Source organism: Elephantulus edwardii, unplaced genomic scaffold (genome assembly GCF_000299155.1).
Source record: "Elephantulus edwardii isolate Elephantulus edwardi_28Jun2011 unplaced genomic scaffold, EleEdw1.0 scaffold00230, whole genome shotgun sequence".
Classification (NCBI taxonomy): Eukaryota; Metazoa; Chordata; class Mammalia; order Macroscelidea; family Macroscelididae; genus Elephantulus; species Elephantulus edwardii.
The window spans coordinates 3,865,333-3,876,782 of NW_006399980.1; the positions used below are offsets into that span (position 1 = coordinate 3,865,333).

At 38.6% G+C, this 11,450-nt stretch overlaps 1 protein-coding gene across 2 annotated transcripts in view; it reads right to left on the reverse strand.

Moving 5' to 3' along the window:
* CDKL2 (cyclin-dependent kinase-like 2 (CDC2-related kinase)) overlaps window positions 1-11,450 on the reverse strand; it is a 75,408-nt gene that overhangs the window by 17,362 nt on the left and 46,596 nt on the right. For both annotated transcript variants that reach the window (XM_006898458.1, XM_006898457.1), the window contains exons 8-9: window positions 9,267-9,565; window positions 7,818-7,911 (exon numbers count right to left, since the gene is read on the reverse strand). In XM_006898458.1, the coding sequence (XP_006898520.1) occupies window positions 7,818-7,911; window positions 9,267-9,565 (393 nt within the window). The remainder of the gene's footprint in view (window positions 1-7,817; window positions 7,912-9,266; window positions 9,566-11,450) is intronic.

Here is an 11,450-nt window from a genome sequence, read left to right on the forward strand (position 1 = left end):
TGGGTCCTTGGAGAGGGACATCATGCTTGGGAGGGTGGAGGGACAGCGCAGGAGGGGAAGACCCTCTATGAGATGGATTGATTCGGTGACTGGGGAAATCAGGATGGGTGTGTCAGACGCGGTGCGGTTGGCGCAGGATAGAGCAGGGTTTAGGGCTGTTGTGCATAGGGTCGCTATGAGTCGCAAATGACTCGATGGCACATAACAAACAACAGTCAGTCTATATGCTGACTAATAATTAGACAGGAAGGACTACATGGAAAGAATGTGGCATCAGGATTAAGGGTATACATGCAAAACAAACAAACAAGTCATAAATTTCTGATAAAGTTTAAAGATTACTATCTTAACACAAAGATAAAAAAAAATCTTCATAACTAATCCAAGCAGCATCATGTTAAATAATGAAAAGATTAAAGTTGTCAAGGATTTCCTTTTACCTAATTCCACAATCAAGTCCCACCGGAACAATCGGAACAATCGGCAAGAAGTCCAACCACATATTGCAGTAGGCACATCTGCAGCCAAGGACCACTTCAAAGTACTAAAGAGCAAGGATAGCACTTTCAAGACAAAGGTGCATCTAAGTCAGGTCATGGTATTTTCAGTTGCCTCCAATGCATTGGCCTACTGGTAAGGAACTGTGCTGTTAACCCCAAAGCACATGGTTTGAATCCACCAGCTAGCTGCTCCATGGAAGAAAGATGGGCAATCAACTCCCATGCAATTTATTGCCTATTAAAACCTGCTGGAAGGTCAGTTATCAGTTTGTCCTGAATGAATAACAACAGCATAAGTATGTTAAAGATGGACAAGCCCTTGACGAGTGCTTTTGGAGAAGAGCACTGAACATCCCATTCACAGCCAGGAGAACAAACTGATATGTCTGAAAGAAGGTGAAGCCAGAGTGCTCTTTGGAGGCAAGAATGAGGAGGCTTCACCTCACATACTTTGGGTATGTTCCTAGAAGGGGCTATTCCTTGGAGAAGGACATGATGCCATAAAGGGCGGAGGGTTGGCGAAGAAGAGAAAGACCTCAACCAGATGGTTTGATGTGGTGACTACTGCAATGGGTGCTTGTGTGACAGGAAGGGTGAGGATGGCACAGGATAGAACAGCATTCAGATGTTTTGTTCACAGGGTCACTGTGAGTCGTACTCAACTTGACAGCACCTAACAACAACAACAAAGAACTTATGCCTTGAATTATGGTGTGAGCAAAGAGTATTGAATATACTATTTACTGCCAAAAGAAAAGCAAATCTATCTTATAAGAAGTGCAGCAGAACGCTCCTTATAAAAGAGGATGATAATACTGCACCTCACTTACTTCGGACATGTTATCAGAATAAGCCAGTCCCTGGGGAAAGAGACAACCCTTCCTAAAACTGAGAGTCAGAAAATAGAGGAAGACTCTCAGACGGGGTGGATTCATGCAGTGGCTGCAACAATGTTTGGGAAGAAGGCACAGCATCAAGCCTGTGTAAGTTTCATTCTGTTATATGTGGGGTCTCTATGAGTTGGAGCTAACTCTGTGGCACCTAGTAACAACCACCACCAAATTTCCATATGTGTCATCCAACGCGTGACAAATAAAGCACATAAGAGCTGCTTATGACAACACATTTACTCACATCTCAGAGAAAAGGGATGCTGATCTTCAACCTAGACGTTAAGAAGGTCTAGGCTTTGCTCTGCTTGCAAACATTTCCCCTAAGGGCTCAGTAAGCTTTCTCCCTATAACTTCCCCCTCCTTTCTTATTCGCCTCTTCTTGGAGGGATAAACAGAAACAGGATCTAGAATTATCACTCAACCTTGATTATGTAATGTCTGAATGCAAACTGATATCCATTCCAGCAAAACAGTACTGAGCCAGCTACTTTGGAAAGCCTGTTGATCAAATTATCTTCCAAAGTAAACAGAATTATACAGCACAAATATGCATAAAAATCACTATTGAGTATTTAAAAGGAAAATACTCCACAAAATTGTAGATGGAGAATAATTAAAAGAAAAACTAATCCAAAATCCACATTATGAGAGAGATGTAAACAGGGCTACGTTGTTTTTGTAGTTTTGCAGATAATGGGAGAAGTAAAGGGAATTTTGCGAAGAAAAAAAATATTCCCCTGAGAAAACGTCCAGACTCCCCTCTACTTACCAAAAGAATTCATTCATTTACACATTTTTTTAACATCTTTGATATGCTAGACACTATTTCAGATGCAAAGGTAGAGGAGTGAAGAAAACAAACTAAGCTAGATTCCCTTCCTTTCATTCCAGTGGAGGAAAACAGCCATGATATACTATATATGAATAGATGTAGAAAGTTCTGGAGTCCTAGTGTTAAGTAGTAGTGCCGCCAATCCAAAGGCAGGTGGTTCAAATCCACCAGCTGCTCCATGGCAGAAAGATGGGCAATCTCCTCCCGCATAATTTATAGCCTCTGAAAACCCACTGAAGGGTCAGCTACAAGGTAGTTTCTACTTGATAGCACTTAACAACAACAACATATATATTCTAGGGAACTCTGGTGACCTAATGGATAAGGAGTTGTGCTGCCAACCCAAAGGCAGGCAGTTCAAATCCACTAGCTACTCCACAGAAGAAAGATGGGCAATCTTATCCTATGCAATTTATAGCCTTTAAAAGCACCTTACAGGATAAGCTCTGAGTTTTTTCCAACTGAGTGGCACCTAACAACCACAGATAAATGTTCTATAACTTATTATATATATATATATAATTTGTTGTTGTTGTTGGGTGCCATTAAGTCCAATACAACTCATAGTTACTCTATGGAGAACAGATCTGAACTCGGTTCTACCCTATGCTATCCTCATCATCTCTGACATACTTGAGCCCATATATAAAAATGTACAGTACAAAGAAGGTTAAATATGTTGTTGTTGTTGTTAAGTGCCGTTGAGTCATAGACAACTCATAGCGACCCTATGAACAAAAGACCTGAACACTTGTATGACTCATCATTTCTCCAATTTCATAGGGTTTCTGCAGGCAAGCTATTACGGAAGTGGATGCCATTCCTGCTTCCAAGCTTGTCTTAATCTGGGAGTGCCACCAAACACTGTCCACCATGAGTAACCTTTATTGCATTTGACACATCAATGTCACAGTGTTCAGCTTCACAGTGACCACAAGTTAACCTCTGTATAGTAAATGGACAGACCAGGGCTATAAAACTTAGAAAAATGTTTGACCAAAAACAATTAAAACCAGGCCTGAGGGCTGAAGAATAAAATCAACCACCTTTGGCTTGGTAGGTTAAATATATACAATTAAAAAAATAAAGGAGGAAAAGAGGATAGAGAATGATGAGAGACAAGGAAGACAGTGAGTTACAATATTCAATGAGGTTATTAAAGAATACCTCACAATAAGGTAGAAAATAGAAGTAGCAAATTCTTTGGGTGATCTGGAGGAGAAACAGTCTAAGCAGAGAAAAGAAAAAGTGTAAAAAGCTAAAAGGTGGGAACATATTGGCCACTTTCCAGAAATAAGGAAATAAGCATGTTTGAAACATATGGAGCAAGGGAAAAACATTAGGAGATGGCCTAAAGGGATGGAAAGATTTACAGAAAGATAAAATCCTTGCTGGATGACAACCTGGGCTGTAAGGGGAGGGAGTGGGGTGTAAAATTTAATAAATAAATAAGTTAGGGGAATGGAAAAGCATATGCTCTAAGAATTGATCAGATGCTGTAATTCATTAACTTCCTGTTTTTGTTAGGTGCTGTAGAATCAAGCATGACTCACAGTGACCCTATGAACAAAATACATGAACCCTGCTCTATCCTGCACCATCCTCACATTTCCTGAGACACAAGAGCCCACTGATGCAGTCATCATGTCAATCCATCTGGTTGAGGGTCTTCCTCTCCTTCACCAACCCTCTACCCTTCCTAACATCATGTCCCACTCCAAGGGATAGCACCTCCTAGCAACATGTCCAAAGTATGTGAGGCAAGCCTCATCATTCTTGCCTCCAAAGAGCTCTCTGCCTGCACCCCTCCAAGACGTATCTGTTACCATGCATGGAATATTCTGTGCTCTTCTCCAACACCACAGCTCAAAGGCGTCAATTCTTTTTCTGTCATCCTTATTCACAGTCCAGGTCTAAGATGCATAACTACTAATCAGAAAGACTATGGCCTGAATCATACCTTAGTCCTCAAACTGACATCATTACTCCTTAATAATTTTGAAAGGTCCCTAACTGCAGATTTTCAGTGCAATGTGTCTCCTTATTTCCTAACTGCTCATACCAAGGGTGTTAATTGAGGATCCAAGCAAGATGAAACTGCTGACAGTTTCAATCTCCTCTCCAATCATCATGACACTGTCTATTGGTACAGTGGTAAGAATCTTTGTTTTCTTGATATTGAGACACAATCCATACTGGAAGCTGAATTCCTTGATCTTCTGTAACAAGGACTTCAAGTCCTCCTCACTTTCAGCAAGTAAGGTTGTTGTGTTATCTGCCAAATACAGGTTATTGATGAGTCTCCTTCCAATCCTGATGCCACAATCCTCTTCATAGAGTCAAGATTTTTAAATAATTTGCTCAGCATATAGATTGAACAGTTATGGAGAGAGAATACAATCCTGACACACTCCCTTCCTAATTCCAAACCATGCAATGCTCCCTTGCTCAATTTGTATAACAGCCTCCTGCTCCAGGTATAGGTTCCTCATGAGCACAATGGAGTGCTCTGGGATTCCCATTCTTCTCAATGTCAGCCACAACTTGTTATGATCCACAAAGTCAAATGCCTTGGCATAGTCAATAAAGCACAAATAGACATTCATATGGTATTCCTTACTTTCAACTAGGATCCATCTGACATCAGCAATGATATCCCTGGTGCCATGGCCTCTTCTAAATCCTGCTTGAACTTCTGGCAGTTCCTTATCTATGTACTGTTCCAGTTGTTTTTTAATAATCTTCATTAATGACATTAACCAATTTTTATTAGTGTTCTAAAACTACGTGTAGGAATGACTGAAGGAAAAACCAACATGATTTGTAAACTTTATCACCAAAAGGCAGAAAGGATGGAAGGAATGAATCATGTGGGAACTTACAGGTACAAAAAGTCCTGTAGCCTTTCCTCTAAAGATGAGAAGCAAATGGAGGATTTTGAGCAAAAAAAAGTGTTGATGGTTTTACTTAACTTTAAAAAGAAATATCCTGGTAGCTATTTTGAGAATAATATATTTCCTTCTTGTGCTGCTTTTGAACCTTGTACATGGCTCTGCTGTAACAATGAGTTTTAATCTGTTGAGCATTTCACTGTAAGTTATAGGAAGCAATAAAAGGTCAAAAGATGAATATCTGTATCCTGATTCTTCAGCAAGGGCAGGCCTTAACACACTTGCTGGGTTTTCAGCACACAGTTCTTGTTATCTACCTTAGAAGAATCAATGCCTTTGAATAGTGATATCAGCAAAGAATATGAACAAAAAAACAAACAAAAAAACCACAAACAAATCTCTCTTGTAGGAAATGTATCCCAGTGCTCCACAGAGGCAAGGACGATGAAACTTCGTCTGACATACTTTGTGTATTATTAAGAGGGGCCAATGATTAAGGATGACAGAAAAAGAATTAATGCCTTTTTGAACTGCGGTATTGGTTAGAGAAAAGTACTGAACATCCCATGGACTGCCAAAAGAACAAACAGACGTGTTTTGGAGAGGGTGCAGCCAGAGTGCTCCTTGAAGACAAAGGTGATTAAGCTTTGTCTCATATATTTTGGGCATGTTGCTAGAAGAGGTTAGTCCTTGGAGAAGGACATCACGCTTAAGGTGGAGGGGAAAGATGTAGATCCTCATACAGGTGGGTTGACAAGAGAATAAGACCATTTATTTTCTCATCTACTTTTAAAAAAATTATCACAAGCATTAAATTAAGGAAGTTTATTGTTATTATTAAAAAAGGTAGCTCTGATGGCCTAGTGGAGAAAAGCTGAGCTCCAATTCCAAAGGCACACAGTTTAAATCCATTAGCTGTTCTGTGGGAAAAGGATGGATTATCTCCTCCCAGGAAATTAACTACTTCTGAAAATTTGAGGGAGGGTCAACTATGTTCCAACTTGATAGTACACAACAGCAACAACAACAACAACAACTACCAACAACCTTGACAGATATTATTGTAATAATATTTCCGTTTTCAAGTCTATAAACACCTACAGTTTGGAAGATATTCATATTTATTTCCATTATCAAAAATGGTGATTCAATAGTGTGTGGAAATTACTGAACATCACTAATATCATACCCAAGCAAAATCCTATTGAAGATTATCCAAAAACAACTAAAATAGTATATCAACAAAGAACTGCCAGAAATACAAGCTGTGTTTAGGAGAGGCCATGGCCCTAGGGACATCATTGCCAATGTCAGACAGATCTTGGCAGAAAGCAAAGAGTACCAGAAGAATGTCTATTTGTGTTTTATTGACTATGCAAAGGTTTTTTACTATGGGGAACAAAACAAATTGTGGATAATATTAAGAAGAATGGGATTCCCAAATACTTGATTTGGCTTATGCGAAACCTGTACTTAGACCAGGACGTAGTCATCAGAACAAAAAGAAAGAAACACTGCATAGTTCAAAAATCAAGAAAGGAGAGCATAAAGGAAGCATCCTTTCTCCATACTTCTCATATAATATGTGGAACAGCCTCAGAAGGCTGGACTTGATGAGGAGGAATGTAGCATCAGGATTGAAGGAAGATTAATCAATAACCTACATTATGTAGATGACACAATCATGCTTTCAAAGACTGAGAAGGGCCTGAAGCAGTTGCTGCAGAAGGTCCAGAACTTGACCATACTGCAGGCTGCAACATGGATTGAAGCTCAACATCAAAGAAACAAAGATTCTCACCACTGGGCCAACTGGCAGCACCATGATAAATTAAGAGATTGAGATTGTTAACAATTTCAGCTTGATAGGCTCCACAACCAACATTCTTGACACCAGCAGTCAAGAAATCAAAAGACAAATTGCATTAGGAAAATCTGATGTCAGGGACCTCCCCAGAGTATCAAAGAGCACTCATGTCAGTCAAGAGACTAAGGTGCATCTGATCCAGGCCATGCTCTTCACAATTACTTGCTGTGCATCAGAGGGCTGACAGAAGAAGAACTGACGCCTTTGAGTTGTAGTGCTTGAAACGAGTATTGAACATACATACCACGGACTGCCAAGAGAACAAACAGGTCGGTTCTGGAGAGGGTTAAACCAAGTTGCTTCTTGGAGGCAAGGATTTTTTTTTACTTAAATATTTTTTTAAATACTTTTAATGAACATTTACAGAGATTTTGGATTTCCATTTGGATTGCATTGCTGCACTTCTCTCCCCGCCAAGCCCTCCCCCTCACCCCAGTTCACTCCTCTCTTTGAAAAGTAAGATAAACACTCTCTCCCTGGAGGCAAGGATTTTAAAGCTCTGTCTTGCATACTTTGGGCATGTTGGCAGGAGAAACCAGTCCTTGGAGAAGAACATAGTGTTTGGAAGGGTGAAGGGTCAACAAAGGAGGAAAACCCTCAGGGAAGGCCCTGGATGAGATAAATTGACAGTGAGTGTGGTAATGTGGGCAGGTGTGTCAGAGGCGTGAGACTGGCTCAGGATAGGTCAGGATTCAGACCACCATCACTTTTAAGAGTGGTTATTCATAAGTAAATTAGCTAGTATATGCATAATTGAATGTTCAATTTATTATATTTCTCCAAATAAAATTTTTTGTTCTTAGCATGTAACATTGCCGAAGATAATTCACTTACTGGGGTGGCCATGTTAATATTAAAAATGTCTGAAGGAGAATGTTTGCTTGGTTTCACAAATGGGATGTAATACTTCTTTGTTTTCTCATCCACTCTGTAAAATAAGAATAAGTTCTTTTTAAGCACAAAATCAAAAGACTCATCACCAAGTGTCATTAAGTTCAGTTAGAACCCATTGCCTATGCTCAAATATACAAGGCACACAGATCTGATGAAGCTTTCTGCCCTTAACTACTACCTCCCATCCTCCCTTAATTAGCTCAAAACTCTTACCAAACCAAGCCGGTTGCCACTGAGCTCAGCCTGGCTTATGTATGTCATCCATGTTTGTCAAAATAGAAATGCACTCTGCAGGGTTTTTGAAAGGCTGATTTCTGCAAAGTAGAGCACCAGGCCTACTTCCCAGGCATCTCTGAGCAGACACAAACTTCCAATTTCTCATCAGCCATCTCATTTGCCCCATCTAGGGACTCCCTGGGGGATGTTCCGGGGCTTACTAGTAAGGAAATGCACTGCCAATGCAAAGGTAGGTGGTTCAAATCCACCAGCTGCTCTGCACAAGAAAGATGGGTAATCCCCTTCCATGTGAATAATTGTCTGAAAACTTGCTGGAGGATCACCTATGGGTTGCTTCTGACTCAAAGGTATACAAAAACTGGAACTCCTTTTACCAAATGAATTATCTTTATTTCAACAAAATCCCTAAAAGGTGTGTACTTCCTTGTACCATTAAGTCCATAGTCACACCACACAGCAATAGAACTTCAAAACCAAATAACTACCCTTTTTTTATGATAAAAAAGTTTTGTTATGTTTTGTTAGACAAAACAGCTATAAATTGTCTTATTTTAAATCATATGACTCTAATTTCTCAGGTGAATCTTTTTTTTAATCTAATGCTAATAAAAAATATTCTTGAAAGACTAGTGATTTATGCAAATTTGCACCTCATTATTAACCTTTAGCATAATCTACAAAGTGCTCCTAAATTCTTGGTTCACCAGAAGACAATCTAGGTGCTGGTAGGTCTTGGCTTGACTGCTGCCTGGATGCTAACTCTTGGGACAGCAGATCTTGTTCCTGAGGCCATCTGACTGGATACTTAGGTGGTAATATTGGAAGCAGAAGTGGCATCCACTTCCTAAACAACATGCCTCTGGAAACTATAAACTTTGAGAAACGATGATAATAATAGAAAGGCTTCAGGTCTTTTGTTCATAGGGTCACTATGAGTCGTGCTCAACTGGAGAGCAATCAACAACAACATTTCATTTCAACATGTCATTTCATCACAAGGCAAGAAAAGCCACTGGAAGCCGCAATCTGACATGAATGGGTAACTCCAGAAGCCTGATAGCGAGGCAACACAGCTCAAGTGACAGCTCCATTTTGCAAATTCACTTTAAGCAGGGTTTGCTTTTGGCTTTGTCTTATTTTCCTAATTCATACCTGTAACTCTGAACTCCTGGGACAGTTCCCATGCCAGAATTCATTTCAGAAGCCACAGCGGAAAGGTTGTGTGCAAGTGGAGGGATGGCCATGCCTGGATTCCGTGTGTGATCCACATTGCCATTGCTGTAGTCTCTAAGGCTTGTTGAAGGCACTGTTTTGGCATGACTTGTCCCATTGTCATGGAGAGAGCTGACGTTTGACGTTCGCATGCCTTTTTCAATTTTTTCTCCATCAGTTTTTGATGCTTTTGTTCGACATGCTTTTGGATCCTTAACTTTGGGATCAGCATTGGTATCCTGATCATCAACAAAATTGTTAACAAAGTTAATAATCTAAAATGAATTTTTAAAACCCTTTCAAAATCAGCAACACATAACTCATTGTCATAAGTTGGAACTGACTCAAAATTGACTCTGCAGTGGATTTTCAGAGACAATAAGTGCACAGGAGGATACCGTCCATCTTTTTCCCACAAAGCAGTTGGTGAATTCAAAAGCACTTATCAATTAGAGCAGAATTCCATATATATCACCTTTTTGTACGCCTGTCTTCTTGAATCTACTTATTAAAATTAATCCTGAGACTCTTGTGTACATGTTTTTTGTGAAAGTACAAAAGGAATGGAAATAAATCCTTATTAACTCTGATATGAATATATATATATTTTCTCTCCCAGGTTGAAAAAAACAGAAGAATAAGTAAGAATTCACACTTTTTTTCCTTTTTAAATATAACTTTATTTATTTTGTTGACAATATACATAATAAAACTTAGAAGAATGCCTACTTTTATTCCTATCTATTTAGTCAGGGAACACAAAATGAAGAACTTTTCTTTTTTATTATTTTGGTTCCTTTGACAAAACAGGAGGGGATGAATAGTAGATTTTAATTACCAAGAAGAGAAGGAACTCTAGTGGGTACTCCTTCTGGATAAGGAGTTGCAATGTCAACCCAAAGGCAGTCAGTTTGAATTCACCAGCTGTTTCACTGGAGAAGATGAGAAATCTTCTCCCATGCAATTTACTAAATATATATATATACAATATAAAAAGCAAATCCTATAGAGAAACTATCGTATGTTCCCACAATGGAATATAATGCAATACTGTAAAACATTCATGAACAAAGAATTCTAGATAAATCTAGAGGACATTATGCTGACTGAAATAAGTCAGTCACAAAAGGTCAAATACTATGTAAGATCACTATTGTAAAGAGCTGAAGAAAGGTTAACACATGGAGAAAATAATTATAATATGGTTACTAGGAAGGGTAATGAGGAAGAGTAGAAAATAAATTAACAGATAATAAACACTTGATAGGTGAAGAGAATGACAATATGGAATGAATGGATGATCAGGCATGAGGCATGGTAATAATTGCTATGGAACAAAATGTACATAAATGATTAAAAAAGCTATATGCTTTGTAAACTTACACTCAAATCACAATTTAAAAATTTGATAAAAAAGATTAACAGTTTCTAGAAAATGGAAAAAATAAAAGTAAAATATCCAAATCTCAATTTTTTAAAAAAAATGGTATTTTTAATTAAAGTTTACAGAAATACTGGGTATTCATTCATTCATTGTTGCATTTTCCTCCCTCTCCCTTTCTTTTCCCACCCCCAGTCTACTATGCAATGCCCTATTTGTTCCAGATTACTATCTTACATATAATCTCTAATCATACATTCCTCATAGTTCTCCCCCTCATCTGTTTTAATGCAGTGTTCATTTTCTGTCTACTCTTTCCCTTTTCACCCTTCAATCCCCCACATCAGTCCTATTTCATAAAAACAGTGTTCTAAAACATTTGTTCTTTTGTGACTGAAATGTTTCACTCAGTATAATGTCATCCAGGCTCATTCATACTGTGTAGTGGTTTACAAATTCATTATTTTTCAATGCTGCATAATATTCCATTGTATGACTATACCACAATTTTTTTCTATACATTCATTTGTTGACCAAATCTCAATTTTAAAGTGCTCTACAGAAAGTTATAAAAATATTCTTTTTCTCCCATCAACAAACGAATGGATAGAAAAGCTGTGGTATATTCACACAATGGAATACTATGCTGCACTGAAAAACAAGGAACTCATTCAATATTATTCAAAATGGGTGAGCCTGGAGGACATTATGCTGAGTAAAATATGTCAGTCACTAAAGGGCAA